Source organism: Protopterus annectens, chromosome 1.part2 (assembly GCF_019279795.1).
Source record: "Protopterus annectens isolate FY-2018-M chromosome 1.part2, PAN1.0, whole genome shotgun sequence".
Classification (NCBI taxonomy): Eukaryota; Metazoa; Chordata; order Ceratodontiformes; family Protopteridae; genus Protopterus; species Protopterus annectens.
In genome coordinates, this window is record NC_056727.1 from 311,182,739 (window position 1) to 311,207,110 (window position 24,372).

Genomic DNA, 24,372 nt, shown 5'->3' on the forward strand with positions numbered 1-24,372 from the left:
ACCAATGGTCTGCAATATTAAAACTATCTCCTCAAACAATCTTATTGTTTAACAAATAAGCAGGACAATCCTGCAAAGTTATACAGATGTAATTTGCAGTAATCAATTTCGAACACCACCATAAGTAGAGGCAAGAATTTATTCAGATAAAAAACGTTAGCGCTTTCACAGACATAACATTTCCGCTTCATCAGACGTTACTAAACCATTCAAAAAAACTAATTTATACATCACATCCTTCATACGTCATAATACATCAGTAAAAACATTGAAAAGACAGTAACACTATATAAAATACTAGCCAGATGTAATAATATTAAACAATTAATACTAATAAATGTACAACATTCCTATCATGAAATCAAACCAATAACAAGAACAGACACTATCGAATATATCCAACATGAAAAATGTAAAAGCACCATCCACTCTAAATTCTAACCTGGTAAGGTCAATATTAAAAATACTAAAAATACAAAAACTTCAAATTCAACTCAATCCTTCTATAATAAAGTATTCGAAGGCAAAAATAAACATACTACCTAAAAGACCTAGCTTTAAGTATAGGTTTGAGGGGCACACACTCGTTTAAACCTCTGCCCCTATGTGCTGCCAAGTGGAGTATCCACTTGGTTTCTGCCTGTTCAGTTAAATTGGTAATATCCCCCCTTCTAACACCAACTTGTTGTACATGTAACACTTGAAAAGCAAATGTGTGGTCCCTACCCTTTGAGAGTGTATGTTTTGCCAAAGCACTATAACCTTGTTCTCTGGCAAGACAATAGGAATGATCACGTATACGCTCCCTGAGCGTTCTATTTGTCTTGCCCACATAAAAAATAAAACATACCCGGCAATAAGCCACATAAGCAACATTTCTAGTGCTGCAACTAGAACTGCAGCGAATTTCCCACAACTTACCTGTGTTGGGATCTCTAAAGTATCTAGACTCATCTATTGCCTGACACTGTGAACAAGAGCCACATCGTTTCGTACCATAAACAAAACTAGTCAAAACTGTACTGCTAGAATGGCTCAAATTCAAAAAACACAACTGCTGTTTAAGATTCTTCATGTTCTTATATGTATAGGTAGGACAATTTCCCACAATGGCTTTAGTGCTGTCATCAACCAAGAACATGTTCCAATTATTCAATATTATTTGCTGAACTGCAGAAGTATTACTACTATAAGGTAAAATAACTGATAATTTACGTTCAGTAAACGTCCTATTGCTGACGAAGTTACCTTTACCAGAATAATATGGTTTACCTCTTGTATGTCTAAATCTATTAGTTATAGAATCAATAGTGGCTAACTCCTGTGCCTGATAGCCCCTATTCAAGAAGCTGTCTTTTAAAATGTTCAATTCTGTTTTAAACATACTATCTTCGGTTTACCTAAGATACATAAAAATTCCCAACTTCCACCGTTTAGACCAATAGTGGCAGGTTCTGGGTGGCTTACTGAGCCATTGTCTATTTTTCTTGATTATAAATTAAAAACTGTTTTGGCTAATTATGATTATGTCTTAAAAGATACTGGACATTTCTTGAATGAGTTGTATGATTATACTGTTAATCTTCACAGTTTGGACAATATTCTATTAGCTACTATGGATGTTGTCTCTTTATTTACTTGTATACCCAATAGAGAGGGTCTAGAGATGGTTAAGAAGCTCTTAGTTGAATCTATGACTGCCACTGAAGCAGATTTCATCTGTCTTCTTTTGGAGTCTGTACTTGATAACAATGTCTTTTTATTTCAGGATAGCTGCTATAAACAAACACGGGGTGTAGCTATGGGGACCAGTTGCGCCAATTCCTATGCCAACCTGGTCATGGTAGCTTGGGAGAGGGAGATCATCTTAGACCATCCTGACATCGCCTTTTACAGACGTTTTGTCGATGATCTCTTTCTCCTTTGGCGTGGGACTGGCCCCGCTTTGAAAAACTTTTTGGAATATGTGAATAACTTGAATGGTTTTCTGAAGTTCACTTTAGAATTTTCAGATATGGAGATTAATTATTTAGATGTAACTATCTATCGACATCATCAAAAATATTTAACTAAGGTGTTTAGAAAACCTTGTTACAAGCCTGCATTCCTTTATAGGGATAGCATGCATGACCCTAAAGTCTTTGAGAACATTGTGAAAGGTCAGGCTTTGAGAATGTCAAGGCTTTGTTCCGAAGATAGTACATTTAAAACAGAATTGAACATCTTAAAAGACAGCTTCTTGAACAGGGGATATCAGGCACAGGAGTTAGTCACTGTTGATTCTATTACCAGCAGATTTAGATATACAAGAGGTAAACCATATTATTCTGGTAGAGATAACTCTGTTAGCAATAGGACGTCTGCTGAACGTAAATTATCAGTTATTTTACCCTATAGTGGTAATACTTCTGTAGTTCAGCAAATAATATTGAATAACTGGAACATGCTCTTAGTTGATAACAGCACTAAAGCCATTGTGGGAAATTGTCCTACCTATACATACAAGAACATGAAGAACCTTAAACAGCAGTTGTGTTTTTTGAATTTGAGCCATTCTAGCAGTACAGTTTTGACTAGTTTTGTTTATGGTACGAAACGATGTGGCTCTTGTTCACAATTTCAGGCAATAGATGAGTCTAGATACTTTAGGGATCCCAACACAGGTAAGTTGTGGGAAATTCGCTGCAGTTCTAGTTGCAACACTAGAAATGTTGTTTATGTGGCTTATTGCCGGGTATGTTTTAATTTTTATGTGGGCAAGACAAATAGAACGCTCAGGGAGCGTATACGTGATCATTCCTATTGTCTTGCCAGAGAACAAGATTATAGTGCTTTGGCAAAACATACACTCTCAAAGGGTAGGGACCACACATTTGCTTTTCAAGTGTTACATGTACAACAAGTTGGTGTTAGAAGGGGGATATTACGAATTTAACTGAACAGGCAGAAACCAAGTGGATACTCCGCTTGGCAGCACATAGGGGCAGAGGTTTAAACGAGTGTGTGCCCCTCAAACCTATACTTAAAGCTAGGTCTTTTAGGTAGTATGTTTATTTTTGCCTTCGAATACTTTATTATAGAAGGATTGAGTTGAATTTGAAGTTTTTGTATTTTTAGTATTTTTAATATTGACCTTACCAGGTTAGAATTTAGAGTGGATGGTGCTTTTACATTTTTCATGTTGGATTTATTCGATGGTGTCTGTTCTTGTTATTGGTTTGATTTCATGATAGGAATGTTGTACATTTATTAGTATTAATTGTTTAATATTATTACATCTGGCTAGTATTTTATATAGCGTTACTGTCTTTTTAATGTTTTTACTGATGTATTATGACGTATGAAGTATGTGATGTATAAATGAGTTTTTTTGAATGGTTTAGTAACGTCTGATGAAGCGGAAATGTTATGTCCGTGAAAGCGCTAACGTTTTTTATCTTAATAAATTCTTGCCTCTACTTATGGTGGTGTTCAAAATTGACTACTGCAAATTACATCTGTATAACTTTGCAGGATTGTCCTGCTTATTTGTTAAACAACAAGATTGTTTGAGGAGATAGTTTTAATATTGCAGACCATTGGTGTTCTCTTTTCTCAGCAGTGGTACGTTTGTCGCTATACGCACCCTGAGAGCTGCTTTACACACGCTGTTTCTTTCACACATCTGGGTGGCTTGTTTGCTATATATATATATATATATATATATATATATATATGTATATATATATATGTGTGTTGTGTGTATATATATATATATATATATATGTGTATATATATATATATATATATATATATATATATATATATATCATATGTTGTATCTGTTTAGACATTAATATATTTTCACACACACCTACATCTACATGTTGGAATACATTCTCTGTACTATTGAATGACTGGGCTGGATAATATGTTTGTGAATACAGCAAGGTTATGTATATCTAAGATGGCTTAGAGGTAAATCACTTTGGCTATGGTGTGCATGGTCCTGGGTTCGAGCCTAGCAGAGATTGTTTATTTTGTTGCTAGGCAGAACAAGGGCCGATGGATACAGAGTGAATAAGGCACTTTAAAGCAGTTGTACGTGGGTTTGCATGGAAGTAAGCACTGCTAAAGTCTGGGTACAGTTTCTTATACTCAGTTAGCGGCTGAATTGCTTAACCTGTGTAGGCATTGCTTAGCTCCGCACAAACCTGCTTACAACTGCTTTAAAGTGCCTTAATCACTGTGTATCCAGCAGGCCGTTTTCTGCCCAGCAACAAGATAAACAGCTCTTGCAAGGCTCAATCCAAGGACCCTGCACACCATAGACAGTGATTTACCACTAAGCCATGACAGATACAAAGAGATTTGATGTTTTCAGAAACATATCATCCAGTCCAGTAATGCATCAGTACAGAGAATGTATACCAACATCTAGATGTATGTGTATGTAAATATATTACTATCTAAACCGATACAACATATCTATATATATATATGTATATATATATATATATATATATATATATATATATATATATATATATATATATATATATATATATATTAATTTCTACAACTATATACATATATATCAATATATATGTACATATATACATGCATATGCCTAAATCGACACATATATGTATCTACACCTACAAGTCTACATATGCACAGTATGTTACGTATGTGTACGCAGATATATATCTATGTAGGTATACATGGACATAGTTATATATATGCTAGCAGATGTATAAATCTATATAGGAATATATGGCCATACATCTGTAGATAGCACTGGCAGATTAACAAATACACATATGTCCACATGCACTGTTAATGGGGTTGAGAGGCCCCACACACTATACGTCTTTTACGAATAGGCATACCCCCCACAGCCAAATATGTGCGCCCTGCAATACACTACCAAGTACAGTCTGCCTCCCATAGGACATGTAATATGTGGAAGCCATCAACATCCCCAGGATACAGATGCAAAAACACAGATATGCAGATACAGATATACATATGTGTGTGTGTGTGTGTGTGTGTGTGTGTGTGTGTGTGTGTGTGTGTATATATATATATATATATATATATATATATATATGTGACTACACATACGCAGGTATATGTACAGTAAGATACATATGTAGAAGGTGCACACAATATGGAACAGCCACTATTCCTACAGTTAACACCTGAAAAAAATGGACACTGTATGGGCCATGCATGCAAATGTCAATCGTTGCCTGCAACATATACTCATAGAAAGGTAATAGGAAAGACACCACACACAGGTTTGCAGAAATGGGAATCCTTTTATTGAGTACTATAACAGTTCTGTATGCCATGTCATATAGCTGTTCAGATACTGACAACCATATAAACAGAGTACTGCAACTGTGAAACATTTACACTAATACAGTAGTCTGGAAAGGTTCAAAACTGTTGCTGTCTAGGCCAAGCCCTTCAAGTTGTACAATAGTGATGACTGACTGGACAACAGAATACCATACAATCAACAGTATGTACTGCAGGTGTGTACTTCAGCAGCATCTGTTTACACTCTATACAAACTCAGTAGGAGGTAAAGATGTTTTATGATCAAATGGGTTATAACTGGTACATGAGAAGGCATAACTGACACCATCACGGGCACACCGACAAGCAGAACAGTCTGTATGGCAGGAGGCAGTAGGCTTGCAGTACCCAAGTTCATGTAAGTAATGTCATTATAGGTGAAGTATACATTACTGTACGTCCAGTTACCTTGTGGCTGCTCACCCCTGATACCCCCACATTTTGTAACAGCCTAGGTCATTTATGGCGCTCCTCACCTACACTCAGTAATACAGGCCTGTATACCACTGTTACATACACTGGCCTCTGGAGTGCTTAAGGTCACACTTGTATTGTGTAGGTGACGCCCACACATATATGGCCCCAGCCCCACTGTATGTGTAGGGGATACAACAGCAGTGGACTAATGGCAGTGTGATATACTCACAGCCCACTACAGAACACCCCCCACAGCAGCATGGCATATGTGCAAAGCTTGGTATGTAGATGGAGGACAGAGGCTGGAACACAGGCACATATGTGGAACACTGTTATCATACACTAAGCAAGGTGCTGGTGTTACAGGATAGTCTGCAGCATACCCTTAGTCAGGGAATTGAGGTTAGTCACAGAAATGGATGCAGCCATGTACTGATAACACGCAACACACACACTGACAGTGTAATATCTGACACAGGACCTTTTTGGTGAACGGACAACACATGATAGGCATACCTCTGCCCAGCAAGAGGATAGGCCCACAGTAGTGAGCTATGCAGACAGACTGCATTCCAAGGTGCACTAGTATGTACACACACACACCCTGTAACACTAGTACCATGCAAAGCATAACACAACTCTACTCACAGTCTGTCTGTAGTTCCTGATCCTCCTACGAATATGTGGCCAGTCTGAGTTTGCAGGTTCTCCTGTAAGAGGTATTGCTACCTGGTGTCTGTAACCCTGATGCCCACACACAGGAAGGATGTCCATCACACAGGAAATGTAAAGAGACCACATCCACATGCTGTAGGGATTTATAGTGGGTGGTTGCCATGACAGTGGTAGTAGTACACATGTATAATTATATAAATATATATATATATATATATATATATATATATATATATATATATATATATACATATACATATATGGCTATCTGGATGAGTATATGTACATATATTTCCACCATATACCTTGGACTTGGAATGTAGCCTGACCCTAGCCCCTCTAGTCCCAAAGTCGTAGTGCAAGTGGATGTCAGGTATGTATAGCAGGTATATTACTTCACTATTGCTACTGTCCTTGGGATTGTCTTCACAGACATGGTGTGTGTGGAAGGTGACATCTGCTTATAACATGTGTGCCATTGGCTACTGACAGACATCCTAAGGAAATCATTGTAAAGTACTGCCGCTAGCATGTAATACCCCTGTGGACTGCAGCAGAGATATTGGCCAATATATGTGGAACTTCGTACACACCCTGTACAGTTCAGAGGTTTACATAATCCCTTAGTGCACAACATGTGTACCAGGCCTGACAATATGGATGCAGACAGCCATGTGGATGGGTATAACACATAACAACTGGTATACATTTGTCACCATAGGTTTTGGATTCACACACTCCTGTCTGGCATGACACGTAATGACTGCTGGTACAGGGGTGCCATGGACACATACTTCCCACTAGATATTGACATACATCTGTACAGCATGCCACTGCTCTGTCTGACATACATGCCTTTTAAGGGAGGCCCGGTAGCAGTACATCTGGCAAGTATCTGCACATGACATCTCACTGGGTAAGCACACTAGGCTGCTAGGCATGTAACATTGGGGGAATGCACATGTACCTGCATATATAGCAAGCTCAACAGCCATGTCACAGCACAGGGTAAGATACACCTGTGTGAAAGTGCATAACCACAACCAATGTGAACACAGCCACAGTCACATATGGTAAGCTAGCATATTATTACAGTATATGGTCTATCTGTTCTACACCATCTTCATATGTGCCACTCACAGAATGACCCTACATATACTGGGCTGCTACACAGTTTGGTCTGATGGCTGTCTGTGGTATGGGACATGTGTGTTTATGGCCCTACAAACATGTACGGCAAAATGGTACCATACAGTGGGGCAGCATGTAACATCAGATAGAAGGGGAGCTAGAACAATGACATCTACCACAGTATGTACACAGGCTAATATACATATTAACAGTACACACACTGCCAACATTCACCATCACTACACAGACCTCAGTACTGTACAGACATCCACAGAATGTCCAGGTTATGTCATGATATATAACCCCTACTGTGCATGACATGTGTAGCAATCTGATATATCACTGGCTTGTTATCAGATATGATGACACTGTTTATGGTGTACAGCACATATGCACCACTTCATGCACGACATTTGTACAATGGTTGACAGAGGTGTGGCTGACAGCACATACACAGGGCCAGTATAGACGTGCTGCTGTGATAACCTCATACATTTACCATTGTAATGGGGTTTGTTGCAACATATGTCCTGTGAGGGATATGAAGTCAGTAACTGTCACAGCCTTCCCTATCTACAGACTGCAATCCTCACACTACCTTCTGCATTCCACAGATAGATGCACCATGGCTAGCACATGAAACTAAAGGCACAACACTGCCCAGTCTGCAGATGACCTTGCAGATGGGGATTCCTCATATACTTGGAACTGATATGGCAGGTATTGCGACATGTACGACAGGCATATACAGATACACACTGTTAAACCAACATTTCTCCAAATGCAGTATAGCAGCACTTACAGTCTGTAGTCAGGTCAGGCACATCCCCCTCCTGTTTGTTGCCCTCTTTCCAGTGTATGTTGATAGAGGTAAATCCCCAATCCATCTGAGATGCTATTTGCCAAACAGCAGATTTAGTTCCTGCTCACAGTGACTGAAAAGGGCCAACATCACCATGATGTTCCTAGATATTGGAGTGTGTTTCCATGCATTTGGCTATGGGAATGTTACCACAGCTGCTCCACATTGTCAGCTAAGGGTGGGCTGCAATTCGTGCAGAGGCCATCAGCTGATCATGAGCATCACTTAAATTACACATGCTGCTGCCTAAGCATAGCAGGTGTGGGCCTCCACATCCACCAGAGAGGGGGTGGGGGAGACAGACAGAGGCAAATACATGTCAGGGAGGGGTGGGAGAGTAAAACTGATGCATGTTTGTGTCACACACCTACCAGCACACGGTATCAAACCCCCAACAACTATGTAGTGCTATCACAGTTCGATGCGGTTATTGGATGCACCACATGGGTTACCTGCTGTGGAGCACTTGGAACATATATGTGATGGTGATTACATCTGCAACAGGGATATGGTAGATATACGGTAGGTGATGTACACATGCCTCTCTGCATGAACAGGTGCCAGCGTCTACACAGGCACACTCACACAGGGACGCACACACATTGACACACTTGGCAGGGCCAGGAGTGCAACTCATCACTAGTGGGATTGCCACAACATATCAATGTGCAGGTATCACATGCACCACACGGGTCATACAGAGGTTGTATGGGCAAACAGTATGAGGAGGTGTCAGACATCAGACAGCATGCTTCAGTATGCCCTGGGGGAGGTTGTAGTGAGTGTTGATGTGGACATACGCACCATACAACACCCACACAAACACACAGGGTGCCAGTTCTGACATGCATGGGTGCATGTCTGCACAGGTGTGTGGTGGTCAACTGTGCCAGCAGGCTGTACAAGGGTAGGCAATGGGTATACCTTGGCATCAGGCCACATGACAATGGTCTGCATTGTGGCTCAGGCGTGTAGTTTCTGCATTTGCCCACACAGGTGGGTATTGCATCCCTCATCCAGTCACCTGGGTGACTATTGTGTGTGGCCAATGTTGTGCATCACTTGCCATGTATGTGTTCCTTAGTCCATTACATGGTTGGTGTCTGGGATGTGCACACCTCCCACATGCATGTACAGTGACATGTGCTACTGTACCTGGGGTGTCTGGCCCATGTTGTGAACACAGATTATCATCAGATGTGCCAGTCTTGCCCACCTGTGGCAGGAGCTGGTAATGGGCAGCAGGTTTACGTTGCACCTACATTGATAGCATGCTAACAGCATTTCCTGATGTCAGTATCATCTGTCCATACAGGGCATGTTGTCAGGCATGGTATGCCCTTTGTGAGTCATATGTGAAGGCACCATAGGTGGTGCAGATGTCCATTGGGGAACATGGTGGAGGTGCACTGTCTGCATGTACATTGGTCAGATGGGCAGGGTGACGTGCCCTCTGTAGCCCACTGCTATCACTGCATAGTTACTATCAGTGGCCAATATGCAGTGTACTACCTTCATATTGGCTGTTGCCTAGGCATGTGTGTGCGTATGACACATGGGTTGAGTGTGTGCTCTGGGTAATAGTGGGGATGCTAACTGTGATTGGCTGGCCATGATGTGACATGTATGGGTATGGCTTTGCACCCCAGCCTCTCAGCTAATTTATATCTGTTATCCCTGTATGGTTGACATTGTGATATATAGTAGGGCCACCATGAAAGAAATGAGCAAAACCCCCTCCACATTGCCCACAGGTGTCACTCACTCACAAACACCTCTACACGGGATACGAGTTACAAACACACGCACACCTGTTATGTCTGGGAGGTGAACCCCTACCTAACTAGTTTATTGCACTACAGCACTACGCAGTTATAGTATGTGCCATGGACATTACTGAAGTACTTCTTCCCCAAAGGTGTATTTCACATTGAATGAAATCAGCAGGATTGCCAAAGAAGGCCATTTCAGCAGTACTGCGAATGACTAGCCTAAAATGCATTGCTCCCTACACAGACAGTGAGATGCACACAAAACATCCACAACTGACGTGTGGGTATAGAACCCCTGGCCGAGGTCTATATCACACTACATCATGGAGCTGTTATAGGATGCACCACAGGGATTACTAGAGAAATCCTTCCCCAAAGGTGTATTTCACAATGAATGACATCAGCAGGATTGTCAAAGTAGGGCATTTGAAATGTACTGCGAGTGAGTAGCCTATAATGCATTGCTCCATACACAGACATTGGAACACAAACAAAGCATCCAGAACTGCCATGGGTGGAGATGGATCCCTACCACAGTTCTATATCACACTACAGCAGTACTCAGTTATAGGACATGGTACAGAGATTACTGAGCTGCAACCTTCCCAGAGGTGTATTTCTAGCTGGGAGACATCACCAGCCTTGCCAAAGTTGAGTATATGAATTCTAAGGAGCGTGAGTACCCTAAAAAAGCATTGTTCTCTACTCTGTCAGAGACAGACTGAAACACAGATTCACACACACATACACATACACACACACACACACACACAGCTGCCAAGTCTGGGGTTGGAACATTTACCTAACTACATTGTCACACTACAGCAGTATGCAGTTACAGGACATGCTACAGAGATTACTGGGCTACACCCTTCTCAGAAGTGTATGTCTAGGTGAGTGACATCAGCAGCCTTGCCAAAGTTGAGTATATGATTTTTACGGAGTGTGAGTAGCCTAAAAAGCATTGCTCTCTACTCAGTCAGACGCACACACACACACACACACACACACACACACACACACACACACACACACACACACACACACACACAGTTGCCAGGTCTGGGGTTAGAACACCTACCTAACTACTTTATCACACTACAGCAGTACGCAGTTACAGGACGAGCTACAGAGATTACTGAGCTAGAACCTTCCCAGAGGTGTACTTCTAAGGTGGGTGACATCAGCAGCCTTGTCAAAGTTGAGTATATGAATTCTAAGGAGTGTGAGTACCTTAAAAAAGCATTGTTCTCTACTCAGTCAGAGACAGACGCACACACACACACACACACACACACACACACACACACACACACACACACACAGTTGCCAGGTCTGGGGTTAGAACACCTACCTAACTACTTTATCACACTACAGCAGTACGCAGTTACAGGACGAGCTACAGAGATTACTGAGCTAGAACCTTCCCAGAGGTGTACTTCTAAGGTGGGTGACATCAGCAGCCTTGTCAAAGTTGAGTATATGAATTCTAAGGAGTGTGAGTACCTTAAAAAAGCATTGTTCTCTACTCAGTCAGAGACAGACGGACGGACGGACACACACACACACACACACACACACACACACACACACACACACACACAATTGCCAAGTCTGGGGTTGGAACATCTACCTAACTACATTATCACACTACAGCAGTACGCAGTTACAGGACACGCTACAGAGATTACTGGGCTACACCCTTCTCAGAGGTGTATGTCTAGGTGAGTGACATCAGCAGCCTTGCCAGTGTTGAGCATATGAATTGTAGGGAGTGTGAGTTGCCTAAAAAGCATTGCTCTCTACTCATTCAGGCGCACACACAAATACACACACACACAGATTCACACACAAACACACAGTTGCCAGGTCTGGGGTTAGAACACCTACCTAACTACTTTATCACACTACAGCAGTACGCAGTTACAGGACGGGCTATGGAAATTACTGGGCTGTGACTTTCCCAGAGGTGTATTTCTAGGTGAGTGACATCAGCAGCCTTGCCAAAGTTGAGTATATGAATTGTAAGGAGTGTGCGTAGCCTAAAAAGCATTTCTGTCTACACAGTCAGAGACAGACAGACACGCACACAAGCACACACTCACACAATTGCTAAGTCTGGGGTTAGAACTACTACCTAACTAGTTTATCACTACAGCAGTATGCAGTTATGGGATGCGCCATGGAGATTACTGAGCTACAGCTCTCCCGAAGGTGTATTTCACATTGGATGACCGCAGCAGGCTTATCATAATACTGGTATGGGGAGGGCGGTGTGTGCATGGGCCATAACCCATTCATGTAGGGGTTGACAAGCCACATGCGGGGACACACGGGGTCATATGTCACAGGTACGTGTATACAGCTACTAGATGATTTCTTCCTTGTATGTTTCACAGTTGGCACATGCACCACATAGTATGTCATGCTGACAGATACTGGTGGCTAGTATCTGCAGTGAGTGACATCTGCACCTCATGTATTTGGGGCCCTTTGGCTGTGTGCTGGGTGGGACAGACCCGGATGGCTCCTTGTCATGTTCACCCTCTTCCACACATCTATATCCGTCTAACTTTGGCTTATTATAGTGTGTTGCCCTTACATATGTGTCTGTATTCCTATCCACTGTGTGTGAAAGGCAGGAGTGGTGCATACTGACATGTGTCTGCACTAAGAACTGCGACTGCCAGATATGTCTGGTCCACTGGTGTTTGCAGACATGGCCTTCTTTAAGTGTGTGAGCATGCCCAGTATGACCATCTGTATTGCATGTGTGGATCAAGTCCAGGTAGTTTGTACTGCGGTGCTGACCTTTGTGTTGTACACACTGACAGGTAGCATGCTGTGTCTACTGGGTTCCATCACTCATTTGGCATTGACTGTTGATACATTTCTGCATAGCGGGGACGGGGATACCTGACTTTTTCTACATTTCTACACAGGAATGGGGGGGGCACACCTGACTGTTACTATAAGTGTACGTAGGATGGGGGCACACATGACACTTGTACACATTTGCTAGGACTGTACTGGTATATCAGGTACTCCATTTCAGTCTGTGGTCTTGCCTGTCGTGCTGGCTAGAGGCATACCAGTGTACTACAGATCTTAGCTTTAATTACCTACTTATTAGTTTCTGACTTCCTAGCCTTCAAAACTTACATCCAACTGCCTGGCCTGCTGTAGTCTGTTGTGTAGGCCTGGGGGAGGGGTTACCCATAGGGCTCATTCAGAGGCCATAGTACAGCATTTTTTTGTGTTTGTCTACACCTGTCTTGCTGACTGAGACTGTTGTTGGGTATGTGAACCTTCCTGACTGGCATGTGTGGGTCTTATGGACACACCTGTCTCTCAGGCCATTTCCTGCAGTGAGTTTTGTTACCCTGTGTAGTACTGGCTACTATGGTAACTCCAGTATATGTTACAGATGTCATTGTGCCACTATGGGTGTCTGCTGCCATAACATTCGGCCACCCAATTCCCCTGCATGCTCACATCCATACCATAGCTACAGGTAACAACACATTCTACTCCATTTGGCAATTGGTAGGTTGATTGACTTACCTTGAGGGTGTGCCAGACTTGAGGATGGTGCTGGAGGGCTGCTTATGTCGGATGCACATAGTACACTCCCTATACGTGGTTGAGCATAGGTAGTGTCATGTTTGGCATCCCTTTTACTGTCTGTGTGAGTCAGAGAGAGGTGTCGTTCCCTGGGTCCCTACTGTGTCAGTGCATATGCTATGTGTTGCCTCTTTGCCACGGCCAGGGCTTTCTGGGCACGCCTCCTTCTGCCTACTGGGGCAGGCTCAGGTTGTTCCTCCGAGTTACTCTGTGCCTTTACAGGCCTTGGCATTGGTGAGGGGCTCTGTGGCCCTGCCCCATGCTATTTCTGCTGCAGCTTTTTCCGCAGGATTATATTGTGTAGCATAACACATACCATAACAATTTGGGTACATGTAGCTGGTGAATACTGCAAGGCTCCACCGGACGTGTCCAGAAACTGGAACCGTGACGTGAGCATCCCTAACACATGCTCTATTATTTGTCTGGCCTGTGCGTGTGCCTCATTATGGCGTTGTTCAGATGTGTGTACATTTCTGATGGGTGTCATCAGCCACGGCTCCAGTGTGTACCCAGGTTCCCCCTCTAGATGACCGTAGGGGATGTCCACATTGGCAAATCTGTGGTACAGCTGCGTCAGATGCCATATGTGTGAATTATCATAGCTTCCAGGGCAGCCAGCACGCACATTCATTATAATGCCCTAGGCATCACATGCGACCTGGGAGTTGATGGAGGGGATGCCCTTGCGATTGATGTAGGCCCTACCGTGCTCACCGGGTAGTGCATTGATGTGTATGTGCGTGCATTCTGTAGCACCCACTACCCCAGGGTATTCTGCTATTTGGTGGAAGAGATGCATATTGCTGGTCAACACCTCACGTGTGTTGAGGAAATGTATGTGCTCACTGGCATGTGCTGACATGGCATCCAGGAACTGGTGGAATACTCTGGATGCTGATGCCTGTGAGATCCCCATGATATCCCCAGTTGTGCTTTGGGAGGTACCTGTGGCTAGTATACCTAGGCCTACACATACCTTGGTATCCACTGGGATGGGTTCCCGTCGGCCATTTTGTTGCGTCAGTTGTGGCCGGCACAGCTCAACAATTTGCTGTAGGAGGTCTCTGTCCATCCTATAGTGCTCCACTATCTCCAGCTCATGTAGCCCTTGGTAGGTTACCCTGGGTCTGTACACTGTTCTCTGTCTCCTCACTGTGGGTTGTTCGGCAGCATTCACATCCTCACCACCCTCAGCGTCTTGCACATGTTGTTCTATTTTGCCTGCTGCAGCCCATCTCATTGTCTGTTAAAATTTCCCCGCTTGTGTACACCGGTGGTGTCGAGTGTGGAAAAACCAGAGGGAAGGTGTTTGCTTAGTTTATAGTAGTGTTCTGGGCTGGTCTGATCTGCTGTCTGTGCGATTGGCTGATTCTGATGCATTTCACCTGTCTGCTTTAGCTAGTTCTCCTTGGTTACCTTCTACTGCTGTTTTCCCCTCCCATTGCCTCCCTGTTTAAGCCTGTGTGCGCGCCGCGCAAACGGAGTGTTCAAATGTGCACAGAGCTGCTATTTCCTGGTTTAACTTCTTTTTTCTTCCTGTAAAACCCGGTGCGTGGCACGCATACCCACTTACACTTTGTAAAGAGTGCTAGGCAGGTTTAGACACACCCCTAACTTAGCTGTGCTAAGCTAGGAGCAATCCTGAGCCACAGGACTCCAATCCACTTACAGTATGCCTGACACCCCCCCCCCCATGATGTCACCTATATCCTAGTTTTGCACCCAGCTATTCATACTCTTACACTGATGGGACCTGTCTCTTTCTGGGGAAAACTGGGATTCACTATCCTTCTCCTCATTTGCATAGGATTGCCTGCTAATTCATAGTTAACCTGTCCCACACTGAGCCTCCCCCCCTTAGCAACCACTATTCACTAGCTAGGTTGTCTTCTGCCTGCCATTGACTTGCATGGCAGAATACTGATTTTAGTTAGAATGCTCATTTTAAGTTTATTTATTTTATTTTTTTTTTATTTAACATTTGTTAACCGGGAAAGTCCGACTTGGAACTATGCCAATTTTCAGAGGAGGCCCGGGGAGAAAGGCTCCAGATGCTTGTCTTTGTAAAGTGGGAGGAAACCCACACGAATGCAGGGAGAAGATGCAGACTCCACACAGAAGGCTCCCCAGCCAAGAATCGAACCGGAGAACCTCTTGCTGTGAGGCGACAATGCCACCACTGCACCACTACGCCGTTTCTTATCCCCCCCGATCCCATTTGCTCGCCACTGCCCTCTGCTTAAGCAGCCGAGATCGGCGAAAAAATAAATAAAAGTTGTTTTTTTCATTTATTTTATTGTTTACAATGCTAATGGCCTTATACTTGGTCATTGGCATGCTTACTCAGTGATATGCAGCCTTTATTTGGAGCTGTCATAGCTCCGTTTTTGATTTTGCAGAAATGTACTCGGTTACTAACAGAGTACATTTCTGCAGATAGCACTAGTCTTGCACAGACTTTTGCAAGCTTCCTGGATTGCAAAATCACCTCATTTGCATGGATTTCTCCTGCAAATGGGGTGATTTGTATACCAGGGCTTAGTCCGTGCAAGATTAGTGCAGGAGCTCTCGTGCACGCCCCTGCAGGCTGTTCCTGGATCGCACAGCAGACATATTGCCTGCGTGAGCTCCTGCACTAATCTTGCACTCCATGCAAGCTTTTGAGAATCCGGGGGAATATCTCTTTAGCTGCACTAGACAGAGGTCAAATATTAGTACAGTGGTGTTTCCCATGACGTAAGCTTAAAGATGAAATCTTCTAATACCTTGTATATAGTATGGTTTTGAATTATTAATATAAATATGAGGAAAGATTATTTGATGCCTAGTAACATTGGTAAGATGCAACTACAGAAACACCTGAAGGCGTTTCTAGGTTGTAATGCGTTAAAGGCATTTTTCTGCTATGGTCTCCAATTAGGGAACCGATCCCTCCATGGGACCTCAACATAGTTTAGAGGCCTTGAAAAATTTCCTTCCAAACTGGCTTCTACAGCGCAATTTAAGTTTCTGTCATGGAAAACTTTGTTTCTAGTAACTAACTTCTGCCAGAAAAGTTTTGAAACTACAAGCTCTGTCTTCATTAGCCCATTTAGTTTTCCACAGGAACAGAGTAACCCCTTCATAAAAAAACACTCCTTTCTTCTTAAATTGACTTCTCAGGATAATGTAAGCCAACTCATTAACTTCCCTGCCTTTTCTTTCCAAACTATGCCACTAAAGGTAAATATGTCCTTCATACTTTGAATGCTCATAGACGGCTAAAAATCACAGAGCAAAGACCTTCAGAAAAGACCCACAACTCTGTTTTGCATTTTAAACTTTTTTTTCCCATGTGTCCAGGGTCACTCTTTCCAGGTAGCTTTCAGATTGCATTTGTTGTCTGTATTCTACCCATCATCACACATGACCTTGTAAGCCAGAGACGTATTCTAAGTAGTTTGTGACCACTTCTGTAGCCTTTAAGAATGGTTCGACTGATGGGATTTGTGCAGCATGGACTGCTTTGCATACCTTTGCTGAGCATAACAAGTTAGATGCTATATCCAGAGCAGGTCTATATTATATTATCGTAGAGGTATTACAGCGAATGCCTCTTCATCAACACTAAAACAGCGAATCACGAATTACACGGACTGCCGAATCAGCAATTTTTTTTTTCCTAGGGAAAAAAAAATCACTGATCCGGCCAGAAACGAAATATCACTAAAAATAACTCAAAATGGGGGAGCTTTGCCCCCCCACACCCCCCCTAACTAAATATACCATCTCTGAGATCGCACTACAGTGGGGAAAGGGGCAAATTTATGCTGATGGCCAAGCAATTTTTTTCCCTAGGAAAAAAAATTGCTGAGTTGGCCATTTCCGTAATTCGAGTTTCGCTGTTTTAGTGTCGATGAAGAGGCATTTGCTGTAATAACTCTTCCATAATCTGATATAGACCCATCCAGAGCTAGGGCTTCCTTCAGAGCCACTGTTCTAAGGGGTTGGTTGTCATGACGCCACCCAATAGTTGTTGTAACTAGAGAATTTAACCCAAATGTCGGATCAGACAGATGGAATGAATAGGAATGCTACAGATCCCCCACCATGCCCCACGATTCTCACTTAACCTTTCTAAACGTACTGGAAAATATTAATACACAACCAAACACCCTAATACTGGGTGATTTCAACTACCCTGCCATTAACTGGGAAAACTACTCATATACCAACACCTTTGCCCAACGGTTCTTGGAGTTCATAAATTCCAATGCCCTGGATCAACTAATCCATAGTCCCACCAGGGGCTCCAATATCCTAGACCTGGTCATTACCAACATGGGAAATTGATGCCTATGGTCACCCCTTCGTTGGTCAGGTCAGACCATAAGCTAATCACCCTTAACATCCACATCCTACCCCCCCCACCCCACCCCACCCAGTAAGGAAATCTCCATAAAAAACTTCTCCAAAGCCAACTTCATGCTACTCAAGTCAGAAGTTACAAACTTCATGACACCCATGCAGACGGGAACTGAAAGTTCGACTGCTGAGTCCTACACTAAGGCACTGTACAAAGTACATCCACTCATGCATGAATCGTGCCATCCCAAATAGAACCAAGAAGCTCTCCTACAAAAAAGGAAGCCAATCTGGTGGTCCCCTGCCATAAGCAAACTTTACAACAAAAGGAAGAAACTGTTGCAGAAAAGAGGAAAATCCCTGGATACAAAACCTCCCTTACCAGCCTCAGTAAGAAGCTGAGATCCCTCATAAAATCTTCCAAAGCTAGTTACGAAAATAAAATTGCCAACGATTCCAAAGACAACCACAAGGCATTCTATAACTATGTCAAGAATCTAAATGGCAATGTTCAGATCTGCTATGAGCTACAACAGAATGGCATTAAATATACTCATCTCAAGGATATTGCAGTGCCAACTTCACCCCCCTCTCACCCCCTAAATGGCCCATCTCAATACCGGAAGATAGCCAAATTCCAGTAATAACGGCCACACAGGTAAAAAAAAAAAAAAAAAAAAAACACTCTCTAAAGCTAAGAATACAGCATCCACGGGACCAGATGACATTCCGGGCTGTGTACTACATGAACTACAATATGAACTGGCACCTCACGTAAGTGAGATGTTTAATCATAGCCTCACCTCAGGCTTTGTGCCCAATGAGTGGCACACAGCTACAGTTATCCCACTTCACAAGGGGGGATCCACCTTGTATCCCAGAACTACCGCCCCATCAGTCTGATGAGCCTGATCTGCAAGGCCATGGAACGTATTATCATGGAACTTGTAAACAAAGACATTGGCAACCTTCAAACTCTGGACCCCACCCAGTCTGGGTTCGTGAAGGGCCGATCTTGTCTCCTGAACCTGATTGACTTCTTCGAATCGGTCTCCAGAGCCATGGACGAGGGTAAGGCAGTCCACACAGCCTATCTGGACCTTGCCAAGGCCTTTGACACCATCCCCCACTCTGGAATCATAGATAAACTTACTAAGCTGGGCATTAATCCCTACGTCACTCGATGGGTTGCCAACTGGCTTACTGACAGAACCCACACTGTAAAAGTAGCTGACTCCAAATCCAGCTCCGGACAAGTGACAAGTGGAGTACCTCAGGGTTCAGTCCTGGAACCTCTCTTGTTTGGCATCTACTTCTCTGAAGTACAGGCCAACACTAACGGGTTCTGGCTAACAAAGTTCACAGATGACTGCAAACTGGGAGCCATTACTGAATCTCCAAATGATGTGGATACTCTACAGAAGGGCCTTACAGAAACAGATGCTTGGTGCCAGAGCCATGTGCTCAAGCTCAATGCCAAGAAATGTGTAGTTATCCCCTTTGGGAAAAAACATGTACCCGTGAATTGCCACATAGGTGGCAGTACACTAAACACCGAAAGTGTGATAAGAGACTTAGGGACACAGGTGGACAGTGGTCTCAACTTCAATAACCACATCGCCACAACAGTCAGGAAATCCTTCTATGTGGCACACCTCATCACTAAGGGCTTTTCATCCAGAAAAAAGGAGGTCATTGTCCCATTGTATTCATCCCTCATTAGACCCATTATAGAATACAATGCCCCATTTGGTATGTACCTCTCAAGACATCTGCAACAACTGGAAAGGCCGCAGAAATACCTCACTAAAAGAATCATAGGCCTAAAGCAGATGCCCTATGCTGACTGCCTTAAAAAACTCCAGCTATACTCTGTCGCATATCGTGTACTCCGAGGCGATCTCTGCTTAACATACAAGGCCATGTCAAACCAAGAACTGTTGGACATGCTACACTTAAAAACATCCCAATCCCTCAGAGCCACACGTTCCAGGGATCTAAACCTTGTCATCACAATAAACAAAACAATCTGGAGGGTTAGGTTCCTGACCCAGAGACTCCCCAGACTCTGGAATAGACTGCCCATACATGTCAAGCAGAGTGTCTCTTTGGCTCTCTTCAAAAGGGACCTTGATGATTGGATGGGAGAAAGAAAATTCACCCCGGGGATCACTTCAATCACCCTGCTAGACAGAGGTCCAGGGAAGTAAATGGCGTGGGAAGAAATAGCCAGGGAATTGTTATGGCTAGGCTTGTATAGGCCCTAGGGCCGATAGCCTAGTACCAACCTATGAACCTATATGGTATTTATGTGCATACCATAATGCTGGATCCTTTCATTCTCATCTGTCTGATACAACAACCCTCCCCTTGACCCCTTTCAAAATTGTCAGTTTTTAAGACCTGAAGGATAGTTGCATTATCTTCAATTTCTGCCTATAATTGCTCTTCCTTTTGGTGCCAGACTCAATCTGAGGTAATCTTGCACACTGGGGAATGATGGGAAAAGAATTCTTAGAGAGACTTGTGGCTGGAGTACCAGTTTTACTGGGCTGGATCAGACAAATGGCTTGAGTACCTAAATCAGGAACCAACATTATGGTAGGTACAGTACATAATTACCATTTTTTTTGGCATCTCATTTAAAGTAAAAATTGTTCACATCATTGAAATAGCCATTTTATTTGAAGGAGGTAATGTAATGAACCATACAGACTACAAATTAACTTTAAAAGTAAAGATTTTTTTTTTATCTTCCAGGCTGTTGAAAAGCTGCAAGCTGGTGCTCTTGCTGTTGATGCTGTGACGGCAGCTCTGGTTGAACTTGAGGTATTGTTACTTAAAATCATCTTAAATCATGGTTGTTTATAGACTGATATGCCATATGCTTGTAAAATTTCTTTTGGATGTTTTAGTGTCTTGCATTGTGTTTTTTAGAGGGTAATAGCCTTAGTTTCTTTTTGTGTTACTATAGGTATCATTTAGCAGAAAGCCTTTGTTTTGAAACCATGTAATTTTCAAATGTGCATGTGAGGCATTTGATGTTAAACCCATTGTGGTTATGTAACTTACTTGATAGGTTCTACTTGTTTTATTTAAATGGAAATATGATGTTATTTGATGCTTTACTTTTTTCTGATTGTCTTTTTTCTATATGGCCACAACCCACAAGAATGTCCTGAGAAGTATATGTCAGGGATGTTCATCATTGGATCATGTTGCAGTAGTCTATGCTGCAGGGTATATGTCCTGTTAGGATTTGATGACCTGCCAGCTTCTAAAGCTTTAGGACACTTGGAAGGTGCCTAACTGCTGTACAGCTCAAGCAGAGTGATAGAAAATCAACGATTAGGGCACAACCCCTCAGAACTTTCTTAATGTTGAACTGCACTGTTCCCTGCAGGCCTCAAGTGATTAGACAGGCCAGGGTGGTAAGTAACCCATAGGGTGGACTTGCTTCCATTTTACCTATTTTTGTCAGGAAAAGTATTTTTCTGTCAATATTTGTTGCTAGGAGGTAGTGTTTTGGTTGTTGTCAATAAAACATTTTACCTTTTAACTTAATTTTTTAGTCAGGAGGTGAGGCAACTTAGCGGAGGTCTGGTTATCTTTTTGTCAGATGCTTTTCTTGGTAGAAACATGGGCGTTCCGTCATTGATATGCAAAAAGTGAAAAAGTTGTATGGAGGCTTTGTTCTTAACTACAGTTTCATCTTCAACTCTGTCACCAGTGAATGACTGCTGGGGCCATGTCAGGCTGTTAAGAGTGCTCATCAGTTTCTGTCTGGTGCTGCTCCTAGGGGAAGCCAACGAGGACCAGTAGGCAGGCACACCCTCTGGCTGTTCAACTCTACTCTTTGGGCTGGGGAGAACCACACCTGTTGGCATAGGAGGATTGAGTAGACATTGTTCCTTCGCAAATCCACTCCGAGGAGCGTCATTCCCAGGGGGAAGAACCTTTATTCAGGGCACTGTTTTACTTTTCTGCTGGGGATCTCCCAGGAAAAGGAAGCATACAGTTAAGACAATTTTCTGTCACCTGTGTTACATAAGGCAAATAAGGAGGATTGGCTGCTAAAGGTTTATTTAAAGACTTTCAGTCTTTACATTCTGAATTGTCCTTTTAATTTAGAAAGAGAAAAGATTTCCTCTCCTCTGATCATCAGTCTGAGGGACAGGAATTAGATGTAGACTTTGAGTTTAATTCAAAAGTGTAAGTGATGACATACATTGACAGCAGGTCTTTTGTAATCTGCCCTCTGGTGTAAACCTGTTTATAGATACGTCTTACACTGAAATAAGTCACATTGAGAGCAACTGTTTTGGAATTTGGCCCTTTCTCAAGTGCCTTCTCCACAAAATGGGGATTTCTGACTCTGAGAACAGCTTTTCTTCAAATTCCCCAACTGAAGAGGTATCTTTTTCTGATATTGTTGCCAAAATGAAGGAGTTATATCACTGAGAACAAAAATAATTTCCTGAGTCCCAGCAAAGATATGACTTGCTAGAGGTAGATTTTTCTTAACCTGCAGTTGTTCTTCCTGTTTTGCCAGCCTTAGAAGATGCTTTCCTTGCAGCTAGCGGTTTGTCTGACAGTCAAGTTGCTTACCCCCCATAAAATCTGATAAATTATGTAAACTTCCCAAGACTCAAATGTCTTGTTTTCAAATTCTAGACCAGACCCTGCAGTGATTTCTCTGACAAAACCATCTTCTGCCAAACACCATGTAGCAGCCAACAGTATTACTTCTGAAAAACATGAGAAAGTCTTTGTTAGGTTTATGAAGAAAATGTATACTACTACTACCTTAGCCCTCAGAATGGTGAATTGTCAGGCTCATGTGTCTTAAGTTTCTGCTGGCTTAATAGTATGGGGTCTAACTCATCACTTATTCAAGGTGTTAGGGTTTCCAGCCTATTTAATCCTCCTTTGCATGAAACCTTAGCGTTTTTTGAGAAAACTTGTGAAATTGATTTTAGGAGAATGTTCATAAGTAATTATTATACTAGCAATACACGTAAAAACATTTCTCTTGATGAATTTGATTTCATTAATTTATTGAACATCTGTCAAGTGTGTGTCATGCAACTTGACAAAGGTGGAGGTTTAATGTTCATGGACCAACATGACTATGTCCGTAGGATGCACATGGTCCTGGATAGTGTAGCATACGAAAAAGTCAGTGGAGCTTATAGGTCTATCAATGCAACTCTTTCTGACTTGTTTTTGGAAAGGAGCATAGATATTGACACATACCAGTACTTGACCATGCCTGCTCCCGTAATACCAACCTTTTTTGGAACCGCAAAGATACACAAAAATCTAACTGATCCACCGTTTAGACCAATTGTAGATGGTCGGGATTCCGTTTCATATGCATGTGCCAAATATGTTGATTCCAAACTTAAACCAGTGTTAATGTTGGAACAACAAATTTGTCAGGACTCATGACACTTCCTTGAGTCCATTAACAACTTGGATTTTAATGACAAGTTAGTGTTTCTCACAGTGGACACTAAGGACCTGTATACCATAATCCCTCAACAACTTGGTATTGAATGGGTCAGGGAATTTTTGTATATGAGAGATATAGACAACCAAGAGGTGCATGTTATCGAAACACTCCTTGAGATAGTGTTACTTAACAACTTTCTCTATTTTAACAATGAGTTATATCTGCAGAGAAGTGGTGTGGCTATGGGAGCTGCATGTGGTAGCAGTTTTGCTAACACTGTAATGGCTTACTGGGAAAGGTGCTTTTTGTTTGACTCTCCCACCTTTAAGGATCATGTAGTCTGGTACACTAGGTACCAGGATGACATGTTCTTTTTATGGAGGGGTGAAGTAACTCTGATTGATGAATTTATCAGTGAAATTAAATCCTACACTACTTTTTTGGATTTTACATTCCAAGTAGGCATTGATTACATTAATTTTCTAGATATCCATCTAGTAAAGGACCTTAATAATCATAGATTTAGAGCTACTATTTACCGTAAGCCAACCTATTCTAACACCTTTTTGCATTTCTCTACTTGTCATCCATTACAGCAAAAAAAAGCAGTGGTGAAGGGTCAAGCAGTAAGGGCTGCTAGAATGGTTAGTGACTTTGATGACTTCATAGCCGAATGTGACCTGTTAATATCTATGTTTCACAGGAGAGGTTACCCAATAGCTTTTGTGAGGATGATTTTTGAA

General features: G+C 42.4%; 1 protein-coding gene across 2 annotated transcripts in view; it reads left to right on the plus strand.

Annotated features, from left to right (window-relative positions):
- Nucleotides 1-24,372, plus strand: part of TASP1 (taspase 1) — a 1,724,078-nt gene that overhangs the window by 198,121 nt on the left and 1,501,585 nt on the right. For both annotated transcript variants that reach the window (XM_044056205.1, XM_044056211.1), the window contains exon 4: nt 20,935-21,003. In XM_044056205.1, coding sequence (XP_043912140.1) covers nt 20,935-21,003 — 69 coding nt within the window. The remainder of the gene's footprint in view (nt 1-20,934; nt 21,004-24,372) is intronic.